Source organism: Myotis nattereri, assembly GCF_964212035.1.
Source record: "Myotis nattereri genome assembly, chromosome: 8".
Lineage (NCBI taxonomy): Eukaryota > Metazoa > Chordata > Mammalia > Chiroptera > Vespertilionidae > Myotis > Myotis nattereri.
Window position 1 is genome coordinate 23081115 of NC_138083.1, and position 24202 is coordinate 23105316.

Sequence of the window (24202 nt, forward strand, 5' to 3'; positions counted from 1 at the left end):
GGCTTCCACTTGGGGAAAACCATTGCTTGTATCAAGCTCCCACCCTTTAGTTTCTGAGGGCTGTGATGGGGGAATGTTCTGTCTCCATGAGTTGAGGGGGATCATCATATTCAGGAATTTTTTTCCTTTTAGGTTCATTAATAATCCTGGTGTTGAGTATCACTAGCACCAAAAGAAAATCCCCCAAAGTTACAGACTCCTGTCCATTATGACCAGGGTCTTTTTCCAGTCTCTGCTTTATGCCAAATAGGGCATGTGGGCAACCCTGTTCTAAGTGGCATGGAACCTTTTTATTCCCTGCTTTTCATACTTCCAGCCCTCATGCCTCAAATAAAGATAAGTAAGATGTCTTTCTTAAAAAATTTGGGCAACCACTTATACATTCTGAAGTTTTAGTTAAGTATTTTTTGGTAATTTGGATAAAAAATTTACTTTGTTCAATTTGTGTGTTATTTCTTGCACAGAACTGAATAATTAAATGTTTTTAAAGCCCCTCTGCCAACTGGTTATCTAAGTTGTGACTCATTTTTCATGAACGGTAAATCTTTTTTTAGCATATTTACTCCTGATTCTCAGACAGGCACTGAAAATTACCCTGGATGGGAAAATGCCATAGTAGAAATTGCTGAGCTACACTGGGAGTTGAGGTGATTAATAAGCCACCAGGGGCCCATCTCTTAATTTGCTATGATCTTAGTTTGTTCCTCTTGAATATGGGAATAACACAAACTACCACAGCACAGCCTTTCTGTGAAGAACAAATGAGATGGTATATAAGCAAACCAAGTGCCAGGAATAGCAAAGTCCTCTATAGGAGGAAGTTTGTACCACTCTTCCTCCCTGAAGTGGAGTAGTAGTTTCCTTCTAACTGATGTCACTTCTCTGAATAAGAGAGAATGTTCTGCTAAAAAAGAAATAAATAAGCAGTCTGTTCCACCTTGCCCATTCATTCATTCATTCATTCAACACAACAGTCAACAGGCCCATTCCTTCCTTAATGAAGTTTATGTTGTAGTAGCAGAGACAGACAATATACAAATCAAGATCGGTGTGGACATCATTCAGAAAATTGGAAGAAAGGGCTAAATCCAAATGAGAAGTTATTTTCCAATGGGTATAAAGTTTCCATTTGGTAAGTGAATAAGTTCTAAATATCCTCTGTACAACATAGTGGCTATTGTTAACAATACTGTATTGCACACTCAAGAATTTGTTAAAAGGGTAGATCTCATGATAAGTGTTCTTACCACAAAAAATGGGGGACACAAAGAAACTTTCTGAGGTGATGGATATATTTATCACTTGACTGTGGTGATAGTTTCATGGGTGCATGCATATGTCCAAATTCATTAAATTGCATATATTAAATGAGTACAGTTTTTTGAATATCAATAATACCTCAATAAAGCTGTTATAAAAAAGAAAAAGAAAGGTGGGAGAAAGGACCCAAAAAGGGGCCAGGCAAAAGAGACAATAGTTGCTATTTTAGATAATAATGGTCAGGAAAGATCAAATTTTTATTCTGAATAACTAAAATCTGTAATCAATAGACAAGTTGGCAAGAGCATAATGTTTGAAATTTCCACGAAGACTTTCATATACCTTTTCCTTTTGCCTTATATAACAGCTGTTCGAGTCACACAGTCTAGATAAGATCTACATTTGAGAAGTAGCCACAGGGAATCTGAGACTCAACTAAACAAAATTTCAAAATGGTGGACATACATACCCATTTCATGTCTGGTACTGGCCACACCTACGCCATACTCCTCTAAAACATCCTTCACTGTCCTCATAGATTCATCGTACCTGACTGCCAAGCCAAGGAAGTTATAGGAGCCCATGTTGATGACATCTTTGATGATTCTTCCAGTGAACCTGCAGAGAGAAGGGCGGGTGAGCACAAAGGGCTTTGTCATTTAATATCTTCATAGTGTCCCATACAAGACTCACAAAGAGATCTTGCGTTCTGGCCCAAATCATACATATATTTTTAGACTTGCATTGTTGCCGCCACAAAATGGTTTGTCCTTAGAGGAAAGTATCCCCATATTGAAGCTGGGTAGAGTATTACAGAAAGGTGTCCTGAGCCATGCAATATTACATAATCCTGATTTTCCTTGGGCACTCGCTTTCATGACACCTGTGCCCTGGTTTAAATTCCAGTAAAAACTTTCTAAATGAGAAAAAGCCACGGTCATCACTTCAGCAAGAAGTAGAGGGGTATAATTTGTCAATACCGCTGGAAAGGGCTTTTCCTTGCTGGCTGGCTGGCTCTGTGTATCCTGCACCTTCTGACACAGGTCTTACTTAAATTGCAATATAAACATGCTACCCGCGGCAGCATAATCACCGTGACTTCCCCTACTGGCATATGAGGGCTTGCAAAAGGCTGAATGATGGAAGACCAGTTGCTTCCTTGCTGTGGTTTTTCAGTTCTGTAATCTGGTGCCCACGACAGGATTTCCTTGAAAGGGTTTCCTTTCAACCGAGCCCCTCCAGGTGATCGCCTCACCGAAATGTCCAGTTGTAGTCATCTGACACCCTCTCCATCACGTCAAACAGAGGCCCCGGGGCGCTGCAAATGGGCCGGTTCCAGTTGTCTCTGATCCTCATGTAAATGTTTCGTGTGTAAAAATTCTCAAAGTTTTGATATAGTGGAACAAAATCCTGTAGAAGAGAGGAAGAAGTTTACCTTTGGCCCTCTTCTTTTTCTATCTCATTTGCAATTGAAGACTAAGGGAAGACCTGGAAGATCCTTTCAAATATTTCATTTGCAAATATTTTTTAAAATATATTTTATTAATTTTTTACAGAGAGGAAGGGAGGAAGATAGAGAGCTAGAAACATCGATGAGAGAGAAACATCGATCAGCTGCCTCCTGCACACTCCCTACTGGGGATGTGCCCGCAACCAAGGTACATGCCCTTGACCGGAATCGAACCTAGGACCCTTGAGTCCACAGGCCAATGCTCTATCCACTGAGCCAAACCGGTTATGGCTTGCACATATTTTTTAAGCAAGGGTTTGTGGGCAAGGGGACAGGCAGGACCCATAAATAACTGTAAGAACTCCATACTAAAAGAATTTACATTTTAGTGGGGAAGGTGAAGAAAATGTAGCAAATAAAGGAACAAAGATTACAGAGTGATATAAAACAAGTCCCAAAATGTGTGGAGACAATGAATCTCTGCAGAATTTCATCTGAAGAGTAACAATAGGTGTTTATATGTCCAAAACAGTTTAGTTGGAAAAAAACTGGTTGGATATTAATATGGTCTTAACTTTTTAAAAACATGAATATTGCAACTCATTTGTGTATTTAGAAATGTGGATGAACTTGAACTTTGGACCTGTTTGCCAAACTGTAAGCAGGTATCTATCTGGCTAGTATATAGTCCAGGGCTAGAAAATTAGTTGAGTTTGTGGAGGCACCTGGCTTCTATCACAGTTTAAATAATAGCACTGTTTTGCTGTATAAAATGTGATCCGTGCCTGAGGGGTGTGCAATCCAGCTGAGGTTCAAAGCAAGATATATCTATGTTGTCATTTAATTCCTAATAATAAGTACCAGGCAGAAAACGCAAAATCTTGGCCTAAGCCAAGTACACTGGGCATTTGTAAGGTTAGAGCTAGAGGGAGAGAGCCATCTTGCTGGAGGAATCAAGGCGGCTTTATGTGGAGGGACACTAACGGTAGAAGGAGATTGCTATTGGCAGGGATGCTTGGCCCCATGAGGGTGAAGAGGTCCATGTGCTGGAAATGTAGGGTGTATTTGAGAAGAATGAGTAAGAAATAAAACTCTTGCAGGTCACTTGGTCATGTATAAAAATGCCCATGGAGACACTTGGCCCACACTGACACATTTGCCTCACTCCATGTGTCATTACCAACTAGGCTACTGAGGTGAGAAGGGTTATTTTTTTGCAATACACCCAAACGCAATTATTGGACCCATAAAACATGATAGTATTTTTTATGTATGAATCCTGTAAACCACAAGTTGAAATGAATGTTATGGGTTGTTTAAATTGAGGGATGTTTTCTAAGTATGAACGTTTTGGATTAGACCAAATATCAAGGACATCTGGCATGGACACAATATCTCAGTGGACGTTGCAGGCAAGACCAACTTTTGGTTAATTAAATAAAAGATATGGCAGCTCTTGTTACTCTTTGCTCTGAATGTATAACAGCCCCCACCTCACTGGGAATCAAAGCTAGCATCTTGTTTGATTGGTCTGGGTCCCTGTTACCTCTCTGATTCCATCCTCTTTTTTCCCTGTGGTGTAGTTGAAGCTGTAGTGTCAGCTGACACAGAAAGTGGGAGCCTTAAGTGTCAAAAGAAGGAACTCACACGTTGTCCTGGAGACAATGGGGAGCCACTGAATAATTGGGAATGGGTTTCCTTATCCTCCTGCCCATCCTCTTTGAATTATTTGTTCTCCTTCCCCTGGTAGAATGGAGCTAATTTCGTGAGAGAAGAGGAGAACCCTGGGGAAAGGCTTCGTGGAAGCCCTTCTTGTGCTACTGGTTAGATCCAGTCATCTCCTGAGCTGGTCCATTCCATGAGAAAACATATAGAATCTGAAGGGTTTAATGGCTGGTAACTGCACCCAAGCCATGATCTCTTCTGTCACTTTACCCTCTGGTCTTCAGTGACAATAGAATCACTTTTGGGGTGACATTTTGATAATCTATAAGATAGAATGTTCATAACCACATACTGAGGCAATCCACTGCATGTGAATTTGAAGGATGGTTGGGCTCCTATGCTGGTCACATTTGTAAGTTGAAAAATATCATTCCAAGTGCATTTGTTCTCAAATACTTAATGATCCTGATGTAAGTTTTATTATGATTTAAAGCTACAAGGTAATGATAATAAATTATACCTTTTTATGCTCTAACAAGGAAATGGACATGTTTTTGAGAGAAAAGGGGATTGTGCAATTCCAGGAAAATTTTTTCTAAACTATTTCCTCTTTGATTTAATAACATTTTTACAGAGTGTTTACTATCCTGCAGATTACAGTATATCCCCAAACATTATTTGTCATTTTATTTGTAATTTTTTAATTTCTTATTTGAAATACATCATATAAACTCATTCCATCCATAGAAAAGAGACAAGTAAGTCCTTAAGGAATATTTCTGGACTCTGAATAAAATTATGGTTTTAGATTTTATGATAAATCTTACTCAAGATAAAATTACCCGTTGTTTTAAGAGAGAACTGAGCAGTTGATATAGGAAAACAGTTGGTTTTAGGTAGAAAATAACCAAAATATTATGTCTTCAAAATTAAGATAAAAATTAATTTCAGATATTGAACCACAAGATGCATAGATACCAGGGCAGAGGGAACATGGAAATCATAGAGTTCAAATACCCATTTGACAAGTGAGGAAAATCAGATCCAGCAAAGGGACCTGAACTTGGGTTCACCTCCCACTTCACACACTCTTCCAGCAGTCACTTCAGGGTGACCTCAGGCTGGCACCTGCCTCAGCTTTCCAAGCTTCCCTCTGAAACACCAGCAATGATGAAAAATATGACCAATATGGAAAAGTAAGGCCAACAGATTGCCAGACCATGGAGTACTGTCCACTCACCAGAAGGAACTTGACATTGACTTGAGAAAACAACTTGGGGCTTCCCATCATCGATGCCTTATAATGTTATGCCACCATGGACCCTGAGGGAAGGTGGGAAAATACTCCATTCTGCCAAACCTTTCTGGTTTCTGGCCCAGAGATCCAAAATTTCTGCTGGTAAGAAAACCAGCAGCTAGCTCTTAATTGGGATATATGCTCTGAAGGCAAAATACAGGGATTTTAAGCTATTTTGCAGGATTAGAGAAAATTTTCTGCTAGAAAATGACCTTTACATTAAAAATAAACTTTTATTAATTAGGCATCTGAAACTTCTTGGTCAAAAGGATGGCCCCTCCTTTTTTTTTTTTTTTACTATACAGAGTCATTTCTTTGTGGGTCATATGAGTACTAGTCTAGATCTGAAAATCAAGCTTAGCAGTCTACATGTTCCTGAGAAGGATAGTTGAGCTTGGAAACCTATTTAGAACTCAAGATCTGGTCCAGGAAAGAACTACCTTGCTTGTTCTTTGCCTCCTCCTCCTCCTCACCTGTGAGTCTTCCTACCACTGCATGGGTGTGCTCTCACCCCACCCCATTCCTTTGAGCATCAGTGAGGTTTATTCAGGAGCAGTCAATACCTTGCAAAGGTCAATGTCCTCTAGTCTAAGGTAAGCCTCCCACGGCATTTTAACTACACCAGAAAATGAAACTTGACTAGATATTGCAAAAACAAACGTTGCAATAGGACAGCATTGCAATAGCATGGCAATATCTTGATCTACCTGTAGATTTATTTTGTCACTTGACCTACTCACTGTTCATTTTTCTTCCTGACACAAATGACTAGATGTGAGAGTGAACCCGAGGCTCTAAGGACACCATCATTTTAGGGGTAGGCTACAGGAGGATTCAGCAAAACTGAAAAATGCAGTTACAAATATGGATTGTTTTTTTTCTGCAATATGACAACTTTTCTTTTTCCACCTTTAAGCCTGTAGGGTGCTTCATAATTTTCCAAGTGTTACAGGTATTTCTATCCAAGTTTTATAGACAAATTAATAGAGAGGCAAAACATTTAAATGGAAAAATTGGGAATTGAACTTTATTCTAAAACCAATGCTCTTTTTGATAAATCATGCTGCAGGATTAGGGTGATTATAAGGAATCAAAGAGAACATACCCATAGTCCATTGTAAAAAAAAATACCACCAAATTTGGAAGCATATCCATTTTTGTTTTATTTAACTACATTTCCATTCACTAGCAAATAGAATCATGAATTTGTCAAGAGAGAAAAATCATTAACAAGCACCATTATTCATTTGTTCCTACATTGACACTTCTGTTCTCACCTAACATTTACTTTTATATCATTATTTTCTTTTGGAAAATAGCTGTTTCTCTTAACAGGGTTGAGCTCAGAATAATAATAAAATATGTTTGTGTTTTCTTTTTTGTTGAAAAGAATAACTGTATTATAAACAGTCCTTAGAAATACGAGAAACACAAAGGAAAAATGACTAAATTTATTTTTTCTTATTCAGAAATTAGAGGGATGTTGAATAAACATAGTGGATTTAGTACTTGTACATATTCTACCCCTCATCTAAAAGTCCTATGAAATAACAAAAAATAGGAATTTAAGAACAAAATGAATCTATAAATGCCAGAAAACAGTCAAGAGTATCATAAGTATCATAAGTCAGAAATGTTAAAGGATCACAAAAGATAGAAAATGAATTAAGATCTGATCGATGGAGAAATAAGACCACAGGGAACTATAGCTTTAAAACATTTGCAGAGACTTGTGTGGACGTAAGTGACCTGTAGCAGAGTGTCAAGCTGACAGTCAATACCTGTATGAAGTTGATACTCAGGATGAATAACTGGAGAGCTACCTCTCTTTGTCCTCCTTTTCTTGGGTCAGTAAGTAAGAAGCAGTAATATTATCCACAGGACAAAGCACTGTGGTGGGAAACAAGGGCTGAACAGAAGAGCAATGACCCAATGTGGGAAGCCCACACAGCAAGAACACAAGCTACTGTTCCTGGCATCTCATTCTATTCCCCTCTACAGTCCCTCAAGATAAGGGGATATGTGGGCAAATAAGAATTCTAAATACACAGAGGAGCATAAAGCAAAGTGCCACTACTATTTAAGGAAAATTAGCACAATAAGAGGCACAAAATTTAATAAGCAGAAGAAATAACATTCTAGAGAAAGGCAAAAGAGAAAACAGAAGAATGATTATTTATATATGTATTTACATACCTATATAAGATATATTTAGAGAGACAAAACAAAATAGTGTGTTCTTTAAAAAGATAACAGATTTAAAAGTATAATGGACACAGCTGAAGAGCAAATTAATAAGCTAGGATAATAAACTGACTACGTTTTTCAGAGCCTAATGAGAAAGGACAGCAACAAAATTAAGGAAAAGCCAAGAGATATGAAGAACAAATTCAGAAGATCTAATCGGAGTTGTATGATTGAAAGAAGGAGGAGAAATGGAAGAGGAGTAAAAGGTGAAAAAGAAGGAGAAGGGTTGGCCAGTGTGGTTCAGTGGTTGAGCATCGACCTATGAACCAGGAAGTCACAGTTTGATTCCGGGTCAGGGCACAAGCCTGGGTTGCGTACTTGATCCTCAGTGTGGTTCTTGCGGAGGCAACCAATCAATGATTCCCTCTCATCATTGATGTTTCTATCTCTCTCTCTCCCTCTCCCGTCCTCTTTGAAATAAATTATATATATATATACATAGTGGAGTTAGTATTTTCCTTCCCTCAGGGTCCATGATGGCATATCTTCATAAAGCATCAATGATGAGAAGCCTCAAGTTGTTTTCTTGAGTCAATGTCAAGTTCCTTATGGTGAGTGGACAGTACTCAATGGTCTGGCAATCTGTTGGCCTTACTTTTCCATATTGGTCATGTTTTTCATCATTGCTGGTGTTTTAGAGGGAAGCTTGGAAAAGCTGAGGCAGGTGCCAGCTTGAGGAGAGTGAGTGAGGAGGGAGGTGGACCAGAGTTCAGGTCCCTTTGCTGGATCTGATTTTCCTCACTTGTCAAATAGGTATTTGAACTCTATGATTTCCATGTTCCCTCTGCCCTGGTATCTGTGCATCTTGTGGTTCAATATCTGAAATTAATTTTTATCTTAATTTTGAAGACATAATATTTTGGTTATTTTCTACCTAAAGCCAACTGTTTTCCTAAATCAACTGTTCAGTTCTCTCCTAAACCAATGGGTAATTTTTACCTTGAGTAAGATTTATCATAAAGTCTAAAACCGTAATTTTATTCAAAGTCCAGAAATATTCCTTAAGGACCTAGTTGTCTCTTTTCTCTAGCTGAAATGAGTTTATAAGATGTATTTCAAATAAGAAATTAAAAAATTAGGAATAGAAAGACAAATAATGTTTGGGGATATAGTATAATCTGAAGGATAGTAAACACGCTGTAAACATGTTATTAAATAAAAGAAGAAATAGTTTAGAAAAAATTTTCCTAGAATCGCACAATCCCCTCTTATCTCAAATATATGTCCATTTCCTTGTTAGAGCATAAAAAGGTATAACTAATTATCATTACCTTGTAGCTTTAAATCATAATTAAACCTATATCAGGATCATTAACTATTTAAGAGCAAATGCACTTGGAATGATATTTTTCAACTTACAAATGTGACCAGCATAGGAGCCCAACCATCCTTCAAATTCACATGCAGTGGATTGCCCCAGTATGTGGTTATGAGCATTCTATCTTATAGATAATCAAAAATATCACCCCAAAAGTGATTCTATTGTCACTGAAGACCAGAGGCTAAAGTGACAGAAGAGATCATGGCTTGGGTGAAGTTACCAGTCATTAAACCCTTCAGATTCTATATGTTTTCTCGTGGAATGGACCAGCTCAGGAGATGACTGGGTCTAACCAGTAGCACAAGAAGGGCTTCCACAAAGCCTTTCCCCAGGGCCCTCCTGTTCCCTCAGGAAATTAGCTCCATTAACATACATTTCTCAGAAATTGTAAGTTTGAGTTGACAAAAAATAAGTTAAAAGGACTCAAATAACATAATGAACAAGTTTGTTGTGATGGACCTAAAGGACAGTTTATAGTTTTTCATGGCACACATTGAAAACTTACAAAGAATTGCAATACCATCTCAAATTTACCCAGGTCTAGGCTGTCCCCTGAATGTAGAGGAAGACCTCGTTTGTCCTTCCTGAATCCTGTGGGCTCCACTAGCACATTGATCTTTAACCAAATGGGCCTTTGAGGTTAGCCCGGAAAATAGCTGTTTTTAAAAATAACTCGTTTCAATGGAAAAATTTGATCTAAGGTCCAAATAACATATCTGTCCACTAACATCTAAGTTCCAGGTGTGGCACATGATTTCAGCACTCAAGGGCTTGATAATTTAATTAGGGAATAAATGATACATATAAACCTTGATGATGCCAACCCATGATGAAATCAAGTGCTATGCAGACTGACCTGAGTTTGAAGCCAGCTCCATTTTTTATTTGCTATATGATCTGGAATAGGTCAATTAAGTTCTCTGATGTTAATTTGCTCTTCATAAAGTGGAGATCATAAAGCCTACCTGTGGTGAAGATCATCAGTAATATGTTAAAAAGCACAGCACCTGACAGAGTCGCTGGTGCAGAGGTGGAGTGAATGAGGTTAAAGATACAGGCATGTGAATCTGGCTCTGCCACTTACCACTTATGTAACCTAAAGCCAGTTTTTTAGCCCTCGTGGGCTCAGTTTTCTCATGGGTAAAATGGGAATAAAAATTCCTATTTCATAGGTGCCTAAGAATTCAATGAGAATACATGTTGACTACTGTCACAGAATACTCTGTGAATAAATGAAAAAAAAGAGAAGAAATCGCAATACAACGATCTGAGAATCTGTGACAACTAAGAAGAGAATTTATTAAGGTGGTAACATTTAAAATTAATATGAAAATATCAATAGCTTTCCTATATGTCATCAATAACTAATTAGAATATAGGATAGGGATAAAAGATAGCATTCAAGTAGCACCACCATAAAAAAATCATAACCAAATAATAGTAAACGAGGAAATAATAGAACTTTAGAATAAAGAAAATTACAAAATATAAAAAGAACATTAGAAATATCTAAATAAATGGAGAGATGTATCATGTTTCTGAAAGGGAAGACTAAATATTATTAAAATGTCAAGTTTTCAAAAGTTAACCTATAAGTTTAATGTATTGCTAATTAAAATAACAATTTTTTTTCTTAAAATCCGGTACCTGACAAGCTAATTCTAAATTATATACAGAGAGAAAATCTTTAAGACTTACCTAAAACTTGTATATTTATCTAAAAGTAGGCAGATTAATATTTTAAATCAGTGGGTAAAAAATAACCATCTGTTTAATTGAGATGATTTAAAATATATCTTTTAAAAATAGTCATCCTACCTCACACAGCACAAAGAAATAAATTTTAGATGAATTTTTGAATTAAATATATTAACACCCCAAATCATAAAAATACCAAATAAAATGAAAGAAAAGTGTGTTGTAATTTTGAGATTAAAAAGTGCTTTCCTAAACATGATTAACTCCCCCTCCTCAAAGAAAAAAATTAACAGCAAAATAATAATAATCATAACAACAATGAAGAAAACATAAAAGAAATGTTTGATGCATATGACATAAAAAATTGAAACTGTATGTACAGCTAAATATAATATAGAATAAGTTAAAAGGCAAGAAGCAGAATTAGATAAATCTTTAAAATACATTTAACAAATTATTAATATAAGAATATATAAAAGGAACTGCTCTAAATCAGTAAGAAAAATAATTTAATAAAATTATGAGCAAAGGTTATGAATAGGCAATCTAGAAGAGTAAGTATAAGTTACCAACCAATAACCATATCAAAAGAGCCTCCATCTCACTCTTAATCAGGAAATGCAAATTAAGACAAGAACAAAAATATGTACAGCTATCTGATTGGCAAAAATTAAAAAATATGCTGGTGATGTCAACATATCAAAATGGGAAGGTAGCAAGATCTCTCAGGTACTGCTGACTAGAGTCTAGCTATGCAAACTTCCTTGAAAGGAAATTTTCCAGTCTCTCAGAAGTTAAATGTACAGTCGGACATCCCTTGAGGGGTCCCAGATTGGAGAGTGTGCAGGCTGGGCTGAGGGACAACCCCCTGTGCATGAATTTTATGCACCGAGCCTCTAGTACAGTGATGGCGAACCTATGACATGCATGTTAGAGGTGACACGCAAACTCATTTTTTTGGTTGATTTTTCTTTGTTAAATGGCATTTAAATATATAAAATATCAAATATATAAATCAAATATATATCATATATATCAAATATATATAAATCAAATATATATCAAATATATAAATATCAAAAATATAAATCTTTGTTTTACTATGGTTGCAAATATCAAAAAGTTTCTATAAGTGATACGGCACCAGAGTTAACTTAGGGTTTTTCAAAATGCTGACACGCTGAGCTCAAAAGGTTCACCATCACTGCTCTAGTATATATATAATAAAATATTCAAATGTATACATACATATGCCCATGTATACAACACACAAAGATAATTTCTAATGTGTCATTAAAATGTTAGTCAAATCATTTTTTAGTTCTTTTACAATATAGAACTTTCTGCTTTCCTTTGCAAGAAGGCATCTGTCCTAATAGGCAGGGCTGATTGATCTCAATAAGATAGAGCTTTGCTAATGTATACCAACTACTACTAAGCCAATGTGAGGAGTGGGTGGGTCATCACCAGCCCTAATGCAGAGCCCTTCCTAAAACTCATGTTTGTTTGTTTTTACTTTTATTATTATGAAAATAATGATCAAAAGCAGGCTCTTCATTCATCTTTTCTGTCTTTTTGTGCACTTAATTATAGATATATTCCTTTGTACTTATTATGTCCTTTCCTTAATTTAAATGAGATCATATCAAACATGTGTGTGAATCACTTTTCTAAATCTAACTATATATCTGGATATCTTTACAATCCAGTGCAGGATTTCATTCCTTTCAATAGTTGCACAGTGGTGTTCTGTCATTTGAGTGTAGTAGAGGCCCGACGCACAAAATTCATGCAAGCGTAGGCCTTCCTTCCTCCAGCTGCCAGCACTGGAAGATGGCCCCTTGCCAGGTTGTCCCTGCCCTCAAGCAAGTGGTTAGGAGCAATCAGGCAGGCAGGCAGAGTGGTTAGGGGTGATCAGGTAGGCAGACCAGCAGTTAGGGGTGATCAGGTAAGCCTGTGGTCGGCAAACTGCAGCTCGCGAGCCACATGGGGCTCTTTGGCCCCTTCAGTGTGTCTCTTCCACAAAATACCATGTGCAGGCGTGCACATACAGTGTGATTGAAACTTCGTGGCTCATGCACAGAAGTCGGTATTTTGTGGAAGAGCCAGTATTTTGTGGAAGAGCCACACTGAAGGGGCCAAAGAGCCACATGTGGCTCATGAGCCCTGGTTTGTCGAGCCGCAGTTTGCTGACCACTGAGGTAGGCAGACCAGAAGTTAGGAGAGATCAGGTAGGCAGAAGGCCCCTCACCAGGCTGGCCCCACCCCCAAGCAAGCGTTTAGGGGCAATCAGGCAGGCAGGCAGAGTGGTTATGGGTGATCAGGTAGGCAGACCAGCGTTAGGAGTGTTTAGGTAGGCAGGCAAGGAGTTAGGGGGCAATCAGGTAGGCAGATGGCCCCTCGCTGGGCTGGCTTCACCCCCAAGCAGGCAGTTAGGGCCAATCAGGCAGGCAGGCAGAGTGGTTAGGGGCAATCAGGTAGGCAGGCCAGTGGTTAGGGGAGATCAGGTAGGCAGATGGCCCCTCGCATGGCTGGCCCTGCCCCCAGCAAAGAAAGAGGGAAGCCCAGGCCAGCCAAGCCATCGTACCCCAGCCTATTTCCTGCAGAGGGAGGCCACTGGTGGCAGGGGAGGGGGTGCAGCACTGCACAGATGGCAAACAGTGGCAGCGGCGGGGTTGGGGCCAGCTGCCTGCAGCTGGGGGAAGGAAAGCCCTGATAGGCCCTGGTCTAAGGTCAGGCCTAGGGACCCTACCCGAGGGGTCCCAGATTGTGAGAGGGTGCAGGCCGGGCTGAGGGAACCCCCACCCCCACCCCACCAAGTGCACGAATTTTTGTGCATGGGGCCTCTAGTGGTAAAATAAAGAGTTTGCTAATAAGCTCTCAGGTGATACCTTTGAGAAGGGTCAACTTATGGTCCTTGGACCAGCCGAACTGGCATTACCTGGAAGCTTGTTAGAGATGCAAAATCTTAGCCCCAAGTCAAAGCTATTAAAGGAGAAGGTACATGATCTCCAGACCATTTGAATGCACAGGAAAGTTTGAGAAGCATTGCTGCACAGATTGGTTTTTAAATTAGGCTGCATAGGAGAATCACCTGGGAAGCTTTTATGAACCCCATCAACCAAGGTTCACCACAAAACAATAAAATCCCAATATCTGGAGGTAAAGCTCACATATTAGTACCTTTTAAAGCTTTACAAGTGATTCCAATGTGCAGCCAAGGCTAAGAACTGGTCTGATATTACCATCCTACAAGTTTCTGGCCAGCATGTTAAGTTCCCAGAAAAAAACCAATACAGCTCTCTGAGTTTAGACCCACCCAGGTCCAAACAGGAAGACCATCTGTTTGTTTTGGACAAAATCATATCTCATACCCAGTGATCTTAATGGACCCTGTACTTCAAATTACTCAGAAGAAAGTCTCTCTGGGAGAATCAGGCTGTTGCATCAGGGTGCAAAAGACGTTTTAATTCATGTAAACATTTGGAGATGTGTCTTAAACATTCCTATAGCTACAACTTGCTGAGCCCTCTTTCTCCCATGTGGATGTAAAAGTCTCTTCAAAAGGGCAAGAAATGTCTGGAATTTACTTGTAGGGGCACTGGGGGACTGTCTGGATCTAATGTGAACACAAAATTGCAATTAAAATGTTCTATAACAGTCTGGTGTCATTAGAAGAAGTCTTGATGAACATGTTAACAACTATAAAGATTGAGAAATGTGGCTGTGCGTGAAGATTTTAAAGTCTCTGGTGATGCTTGACATTTACTTGATTATATTTGCTTACATCTTCTTGTTTTTGAGAAGTTGGGCCATTACCTCATTGAGAAAGTAATTAACCTAGAGGCCTTTCATAAATTACAATTCAACTTTCATAAATTACCTTTTATTTTAAAAAAGACACATGTTTCTCCAAAATTAAAAGTTAAAAGAAGGATTTAAGCAGACATACTTAAACCACATATCTGTCTGTATCGTTCTTTTCCTTGCCAGTGTCTTCTGATTGTTGATGGAGTCTATGGGAGGTACCAGGTGTCCTGGGCCTGTGATATTTTTAGTGCTCTCTGGAAAAGAGATTTTTATTTTTCTATTCTTTTCACTTAGTTTATACTAATGAATCAGAGCCTTCATGTTTTGGAATAAACTTCAGAGAGTTTGGGCTAGAAATCAAAAAGAAGAAAAATAAAAAAGGGAGTCTAAATTTGGGCAACAGTTTAGTTTGAATGGATGGTTTGGTATGACAGAAGTAATCCCAGTGAGAGAAAATAGAGAAACTGAATTAAAAAATGCTTATATTTGATTAACAAGAAAGTGAGGAAAAGGATATGTCCATTAGTTTGACCATGTTGTACACTTTAAACATATAAAATTTTATTAAAAATAAGATCAAAATTTGAAAACTAAGAGTCAAAGAGTGTAATCATAAGTCACAGCATCCATTTATGATATTTTTAAAACCATAATAACTCTTGTCCACCATAACTTTGTGGACGTGCTTTCTTTCCTGATGTCATTTTGTGAATGGCAGGTCTGTCTTATGGGACAATCTATTCTGCACTCCTAATGACCAGCTTTGAGAATAGAATAATGCTCATTTCAGCTAAAAGAACCAGCGGTCATTGAAAAGCAGCCAGAGACTTCAAGATGTGCCTCAGATAGCTTATTTTCACAGAGTAAGGTTACTGTCAGAAGTGCAGGGCTAGAGGCAATATTAAAAGGATAAAGGTCAGCCTGGAGATAGAGTATCTAGTGACTAAGTCCCATAAAAAAGTATATAGTGATTGCAGCCATTGCAGTTAATTAGGACTTGTTGTTCTGAGAGCCTCTAATCTAACAGTGCTCAAAAGGAAGAAACACATAATAAAAAGGGTGCCACATAAAAGGAATATCTATTAAGGAGAGTCAATTGACTGATGATGCTCTCTACTTCACAGAGATCAAATGGGTGGGACATTATTTATTTTGTAAAGAAATACAACACGCTATCTTACTGAATGCAATGCCTTTTCCCTGAGAGGCGATTCAAGCAGTTCTTGCAGCAATAGTGAGAGGTATTAGAGACAGGCTGCTATGCCCTGTGCCTATCTCATTGTTTAGGACTAAAGCATCCCTTCCTTCCTCAATGCTCAGAGTGTTGGAGGCTGACAGCTCAAAGAAGGGAACTGCCCGGCTCAAGGTCAAATCCCTTTCTGGACGTAGCCCCCATCTATCATCATTGAAGGCTCAATCCCCTCTCTCAACACTTCTGAAGGGCCCTCCCACCTCAAGATCTCCCTGACTGCATCACAAATCACCTGCACCATCTTTCCCCTTCACTCCCTCCCAAGTGTACAGCCATTGATCCCAAGAGCACATGCCTATAACCTTCTTGCCCTCAACCATCTTAGAGTTATCTGTGCTGAGAACCAATTTGTGCATATCTACACTAATAAAAGAGAAAAATGGTAATTGGCGTACGAGCTACCCTTTTCATTGGCTAATCAGGGCTATATGCAAATTAACTGCCAACTAAGATTGGCAGTTAACTGCCAACAAGATGGCGGTTAATTTGCATATGCAGGCACAATGCAGGGAGGCGAAAGGGAAAGCAGGAAGAAGCCCCCTGCCACTGACAGTGATTGGAAACCCAGGGGGGAGCCAAGAGCTGGGGGGCAGGAGCTAAGAGCTGGGGGCATGATCGGAGAATCAGGTGCCTTTTCCACCCTGGCCAGTGATAGCAGGAAGTAGGGGTGGAGCCAGCAATGGGAGCTGGGCACGGTCGAAGCTGGCAGTCCCAGGAGCTAGGGGTCCCTTGCCTTGGCCTAAAGCGAAGCCCACGATCGTGGGGCCGCTGCAGCTGTGGGTCCCCGCTGCCCGGGCCGGAGGCCTCAGCCAGAGGCGTCCTGCAGGGGCAGGGGCAGAGCCCACGCGATCACGGCCCCCCCCCCCCCCGCCCCCGCTGCCACTGCAGGTCCCCGCTGCCCGGGCCGGACGCCTAGGCCAGAGGCGTCAGGCCTGGGCAAGGGGCCGATCCTGCGATTGGAGGGTGATGGGGGTCAACGCCTGAGGGCTCCCAGTATGTGAGAGGGGGCAGGCTGGGCTGAGGGACACTCCCCCCACACACACACCCAGTGCACGAATTTTGTGCACCGGGCCCCTAGTATATATATATATTCTGCTTGAAAGTAAGAAGTGCTTTAGGAAACCCAAAACTAGCCCCTTTGGATTGATAGAGCTAAAATATTGGAACAGGCTAGAAGATAGATGGCACATCTGAAGCCCAAACCTGCCATGTGATGCCACCCTGAGAAATTTAAATTTGACTGACACCTTGTTTCAGCAAATATTCTGTAATGTACTGAGTTAGTGCATGCTACTTATACCCAGGGAGCAGGCAGGTTGGTGATAAGAGCTTCTAGAAAAGACCAGCTTGTGTCAGGGGTGGAGGCTGTGGAGATCCTTGTAAGAATTGTTTAAAATAACTTGCTTCCTCCTTCCAACTTCCCAGGTTCATTATCAGCTCTGCTAGGACCTGGGAAACCTCATCTTTCTCTGGGAGCATGGATAATTGTTCCCTGCTTGATTTAACTGCTTCGATATCCTTTACCATTCAAAAATCTTTATACCTCAAAACTGTGTCTGTGACCTCTTTTTTGGCCAAAATAAGACCATTTGTTGTGATGGGTATGCCACTATCATCCTCATGTCGGACCAAAGTAGAAATTTGGCATTCCTCCCTCTATATTATTTCCTATATAATTTCAAGTCTTGTTGATACTACTTCCCAAATTAGTTCCCTTTTCTTCCTCAGTTCAAACACAAATTTTTTCTTTCCTAAACCATTATAAGGGTTTTCTGGTGTCACTTTTCTTCTAGTCTAGAATTGGAATTCCATCTCTGACGTCTATAAAATTCTCTGAAGTTTTTTGTTCTCTTCTCTCCCTTTCTCTCTTTTTTCTCTATAGACTTTCCTTGGGAGAGCTCATCTACTTCTTTGGGTTTGATTAATGTTGATATGCTCAAGATATATGGAAGATGCCATCTGAGACTTTTCTCTGGAAGTCTAGATCTCTATCTCTAGCTGCCATTTTTTCAAACTCAGCTTGTCAAAGGATGAATTAATCACTTTTCCCCTCCTCTGGATCTTTTTCCTCTATCCCTCATTTCAGTGAATGACACCACTTTCTTGTCTCCTCAGCTGCCCAAGTCATAAGCCTAGGTGTGGTCTTTGATATGTCCATCTCTCTAATTTCTCAAATCAAACCAATAATCTCCTACTACCTTCTTAAATATCTCTTATTACCATCCCAGTTATCATCACTACCATGGTCCTACCCAAGTTATCACTTAGGTTTTTTGTTTGTTTGTTTTTTTAATCTGGATTTCTACATCAGCCTTTTAACTGGTTTCTTTGGTCTCTATGTTATCCTCCTGCAATCCCTGTTTCATGGGGTAATGAACATGATCTTTCTAATCTGCAAAACTGCATTCCTTTGCCTGAAATCCTTCAATGCCTTCCCATTGTTCTTATAATAAATATCCATGGCTTATAAAAACCCATTATGGTCTGGCCCCTACTTGCCTCTCAATCCTCTCCCTGCATACTCCCACTCTCACAGCCCTGCAGTCATTGGAATTCTTGGTTCCTTGAATGTACAATGCTTTCTCTTACAGCTGGACCATTTCACACCAATCTTCCTCTTCCTGAAGACTCCTTCTGTCCCATCTTGCCTTATCCTTTATTACTTACTCTCGAGTCATCACATCTCAATTTAACTTTCTCTTCCTCCCATAAGCCTTCACTGACCATCAAGTTCGGGTTCCATGTTTTTTTCTTTTTGGCTCTCTTGACATCCTCTACTTACCTCTATAGTATCTCTTATCACATTCTATTTTTTAATGGTTAGCTCTCTAAAGGCAAGAACCCTATCTGCCCTGGTTATGCTTATATCCCTGATTGTAGCATGGTGGCTGGCAAAAATGCATGCTCAAAGAGAATCTGACTTGATTAACAAGTTAATGAATACCTTGGCACAGGCAGTGCCCTTTTCTGAGAATGTCTTTCTTTGTGCCCTTGATCACTAGGCAAATTCCTGCTCACCATTCAAGCACCAGCATCATGGCTTCCTGACTTCCTAAAACGGATCGCAGGACACAGATTCCCAATTCCCACATCACACTCCTCCCCATCATCACTTTTTGTCAGATGCTTTGCTTATGAGTCTGTTTTTGCACACCAGGCTTCAAATTCTCTGATGGCAAGAACTGTCTTTTCTTCTCTATTAGTAGCCATTACCTGGCATAGAGCATCTGCTCACATACTTGCTAAAAGTAGGAGGAATTATAATAATAAACCTGGGCCTTATTTTCTGTTGGAGGTGATACACTTGACTTAAGGCAATTTCAAAAAAAAATGCCCATGAGATTTGTTCATGGAAGCATTACTGTAATAAGTGTTTATCTTACCATAGGTACTAGTTGCTAAGTTACAGGATTTGAGATTCCCTCGTTATATTGAAATTCATGCCTCGCCTATCCTTTTTGTTTAGATGTGTTTAAAGCTCCATCATGTCAAATAATTTGTGATCACACTCATAGTATTCCAAAGCAATTTTTAGGAATAAAAGGTTCATGATATCATAAATCATTTGAACCAGTTTGAAAATCATGTTAACAAAATGCAGACTCTTTGCATATCTTTAAATGTTTTCCAGGCTGTTCTGTTAGCTCGATGTGAAAAGAGGATGATATAGACTTTTGTAGGTTAACTATCGAAAGTATTTAGATCAGAGGTAATTTTGCAGCCCATTAGACATTTGGCAATGTCTGGAGGCAGTTTTGATTGTCACAAGTATGTGGGAGAGTGCTAATGGCATCTAGTGGGTAGAGGCTAGGTATGCTATTAAAGATTCTACGATGCACATGCAGCCTCCCACACCAAAGAATTATCCAGTCCAAAATATCAATAGTTCCAATGTTGAAAAGCCCTGATTTGGAGGAAATAAAAATCTCACACTTCATTTAGACACACTTTTATATTCCAGGGTTAAACATAAATAATACACATCTTGCAACTAGAAGACCAGAATATAGCCCCATCCATGTGTCTTGCTCTTATATTATGATTTTTTAAAAATCTCTAAAATGGTATTTTAATATCTATCTCATGGGGTTATTATAAAAGTTAAATATGATAGTGTGTGAAGAAACTCTTAGTTTACTATCTGGTGAATGGTAGTTACTCAATAAATATTTGCATAAAACAAGTCCATGAACACACAAGGGATGGGGTCTAGGGGTAGAAATAAATAGTATTTATCCTGAGGAGTTCCTGAGCTCCTCACTCTTTTTAGTATCTGCACATGCATCACTACTTGAGAGAACATTTTAGAGAAGAACAGCATTGACAAAGATCCAGGGAGATGTGCATACATACTTTTTGTTCTTCTCGCTCTACAGCTGCATTGCATTTTTCTATTCCCGAGTTTCTCAAAAAGTCTCTGAGATAGCCGAATAGGGTTCCAATTCCATATCCCATATAAGTGAAGACCATAACATGAAGAGGTGCTTCCTCAAAGGATTCAACAACCGGCTTCTCATAAAAATGTGGCTTCCCATTTTGCTGAAAACAGAAGAAAATAGAAGGTTAGTACTCTCCCATTACAATAAAGTATGAGACTTAAAATTTTGGACTTTCAACCTTTTTGAAAATTGGTCACTGAAAGAGGTAATCAGAAATATACGTTTTATTCTACAATCCCCTAAGGAAGTAATTGATTAAGGTAAACATTCTCAACAGATGTTAAATCCATTAAGTGAACAGTTAATGAGGAACCAGGTTTTTACAAGATGACAAAATATCACCCATAGGTTACAAGATGACATACTTGGTTACTACCTTACCCACGTGATAAAATTACATCACAGATGTTGGAACAATTGGCCACTCTGTGCTCTTATTATGTTGCAGTATTCAATATACCAATGGAACATTTAAGTTGAATTTAGTCAAGCTCTTATATCTAACTTCCATTTCACAAGAAATATCAAGCTAGAGGAACATGATAAATTGCTTCATGAGGAAACAATGATATAATCACAATGTGGAACTTTCTGTATGACAATTGGCTTGGTCTTTAATAGCAAAAAATATAAATGGGACTATATCAAACTAGAAAGCTTCTGCACAGCAAAGAAAACAATCAACAAAAGCAATCTGAATGGAAGAAAATATTTGCAAACCATATATGACAAGTGGTTAATCTCCAAAATACATAAGAAACACATACAACTCAAAAATCTAAATAACCCAATTTAAAAATGGATAAAGGACCAGAACAGACAGACATTTTCCCAAAGAAGACATACAAATGGCTAACAGGTATATGAAAAGGTGCTCAACATCACTAATTATGAGGGAAATGCAAATCATACTGCGTTGAATAATGCAAATGCAAATTGCATTGAATAATGCAACTCTGAGTATGAGATAGCACCTCACACCTGTTAGGATGGTTGTCATAAAAACAAAAAGAGATAACAAGTGTTGTCAAGGGTTTGGAGAAAAAGGAACCCTGTGTACTATTAGTGGAGATATAAATTGGTGTAACCATTAGGAAAAACAGTATGAAGTTGCCTCAAAAAATTAAAAAATAGAAACCCCACTTCTGAGTATATATCCATTGGAAAATACATATCTTGAAGAGATGTTTGCAACTCCCATATTTATTGCAGTATTGTTCACAATAGCCAAGATACAGAAACAATCTAAGTGTTTGTTGATGGATGAATGACCTTATGAACACACACACACACACACACACACACACACACACACACACACACCAATATTATTCAGCCATAAAACACAAGAAAATCCTGCCATGATGAACTTGGAGGACATGATGCTGAGTAAAATAAGCCAGACAAAAAAAGACAAATATTATATGATCTCAGTCAAATGTGGAATCTAGAAAAGCTGAACTCGCAGAAGCAAAGAATGGCATGGTGGTGAGGAAATGGTGAGATGTGGGTAAAAAGGTACAATACTTCAGCTATAGTATGAATAAGTTTTGAGTATGTATAACATGGTGACTACAGTTAATAATACTGTATAACATATTTTAAATTTGCTAAGATAGTAGATCTAAAGTGTTATTACCACACACACAATTTGATAACTAGGTAAGGTGATAGATGTGTTAATTAGCTTGATCGTGATAATTTCACAACATATGCTTATATAGAATCATGTTGTACACCTCAAATATACACAATTTTTATTTGTCAATTATACTTGAGTTGAATGGGAAAAAAGAGGAAAAAAGAGGAAAAAAGAGTAAGGGAGAAATCTTAAAAAAAGACAACCAAATGCAGTTGTGGTATTTCATTGAATCACTTGTTTGTTTTTGTAAAAAAAAACAAACCCAAAACACTGATAAAAAACATATTTTGAACAACTGTAGAAATCAAAAAATTAACTGGAAATATATCTTATTAAGGAGTTATAAATTTTAGTTGGAATGACAGTATTATAATTATGTGGAAGGATGTTTTCATCTTTGTAGATGCATGCTAAAGTATTAAGAAAGGTGGTTAAAGTATTATCACAGCTGCAACTTTCTTTCAAATGATCCATCAAAAATAAAATATATACATGAAGCAATTTTTGGAAAAATGTTAATAACTTGCATTTAGAGGTATGGATGTTTGTTAAATATATTTTTTTTTACATTTCTATGTGTTATAAATTTTTTTTCATAATACAAAGCTAAAGTATTTCTCTCTTTTATTTTAGGTGTCAGCATTCCAGTAGAACGTAGACGTTGGTACCAAACCTTTCTGAGTCCTGCACCCAAATAGCTCAATCAATGTTGACTCAATGCATTAGTGAATAAACTATTCTTAATGCTACTACTTAAATAAGTTTCAGTCTTTAAAGATTATTTATACCTTCATTCATTACTTCATTCAACAACATTTCTTATGAATCATCTCATGGGAAAATGGGGAATCTGTTTTGAGTGCTTGAATATATAAGTTTTAGTGATTTACAAGAAACTGTTAAAAGTCTACTGGTATTTAATGCATTAATTTATCTTATACATGCATATTTAGAAAGATATATTATATAAAATCATGTAAATTAGAAATACTGGTTTTGCTACTCAGGTACTCTTTATCACTATTACAAGCATGTTTGAGTCCACCGACAGTTTTCTAGAGCTTATCACCTTTGTTTCCTCTCTATTATTTGAGATGCAGTATTTTTTTTATTTCTTAAAGTATTACAAAGAGTATTACACATGTCTCCTATTTCCCCCGCCCCTTGACATTTCCCCGGCTTCCCCCACCCCCCAGTGCTTTGTGTCCATTAGTTATTCTCATATGCATGCATATAAGTCCTTTGGTTGATCTCCGCCCCCCCTCCAACCCTTCCCAGGGTTCCCACTGTAGTTTGACATTCTGCTCAATGCTGCTCTGCCTCTGTATCCATTTTTGTTTATCAGTCTATAATGGTCCTTATTATCCATAAATGAATGAGTTCATGTTGTATTTTTCTCAGCTTCCCAGGGGCTGTCTCAGTCTCACAGGGGCCATCTCAGCCTCACAGGGGCCGTCCCAGCCTCACAAGAGCCATCTCAGCCTCACAGGGGCTGTCTCAGCCTCACAGGGGCCACCTCAACCTTACAGGGGCTGTTTCAACTTCACTGGGGTCATTGCAAGCTCACCGGGGCCATCTCAACCTCACCAAGGCTGATTCAGCCTCACCAGGGCCGTTTCAGCCTCACCGGGGTTGTTTCAGCCTCACCGGGGCCGTTTCAGCCTCACCGGGGTTGTTTCAGCCTCACTGGGTCTGATTCAATCTCACCGGGGCCGTCTCGACCTCACTGGGGCCGTCTCGACCTCACTGGTGCCGTCTCAACCTCACCGGGGCTGATTCAACCTCACAGGGGCCATCTCAACCTCACCGGGGCTGTCCCAGCCTCACCAGGGCTGTCTCAGCCTCACTGGGGCCATCTCAGCCTCACAGGGGCCGTCTCACCCTCACAGGGGCCATTTCAACTTCACCGGGGCCGATTCAACCTCACCGGGGCTGATTCAACCTCACCGGGGCTGTTTCAACCTCACTGGGCCCATTTCAACCTCACTGGTGCCATCTTGACCTTACCGGGGCCGTGAGATGCAGTATTTTTTGATTCTCTGTGACTTACTCACCAAGCCACAAAATATGTGACAATCAAAAATAATCTATCCAGCCTTAGCCTGTATGGTTAAGTGGTAG

At 39.0% G+C, this 24202-nt stretch overlaps 1 protein-coding gene and 1 long non-coding RNA gene across 2 annotated transcripts in view; one reads left to right on the forward strand and one right to left on the reverse strand.

Moving 5' to 3' along the window:
* SPTLC3 (serine palmitoyltransferase long chain base subunit 3) overlaps window positions 1-2625 on the reverse strand; it is a 79316-nt gene extending 76691 nt beyond the window's left edge. The window contains exons 1-2 of the mRNA XM_081097450.1: window positions 2516-2625; window positions 1730-1878 (exon numbers count right to left, since the gene is read on the reverse strand). Coding sequence (XP_080953576.1) covers window positions 1730-1878; window positions 2516-2616 — 250 coding nt within the window. The 5' untranslated portion in view covers window positions 2617-2625. The remainder of the gene's footprint in view (window positions 1-1729; window positions 1879-2515) is intronic.
* Window positions 721-22836, forward strand: LOC308523453. The gene is made up of 4 exons (XR_013996343.1): window positions 721-1132; window positions 1799-1896; window positions 20377-20562; window positions 22715-22836. It is a non-coding gene; the product is annotated as an uncharacterized lncRNA (long non-coding RNA).
* Window positions 22837-24202: the final 1366 nt, after the last annotated feature.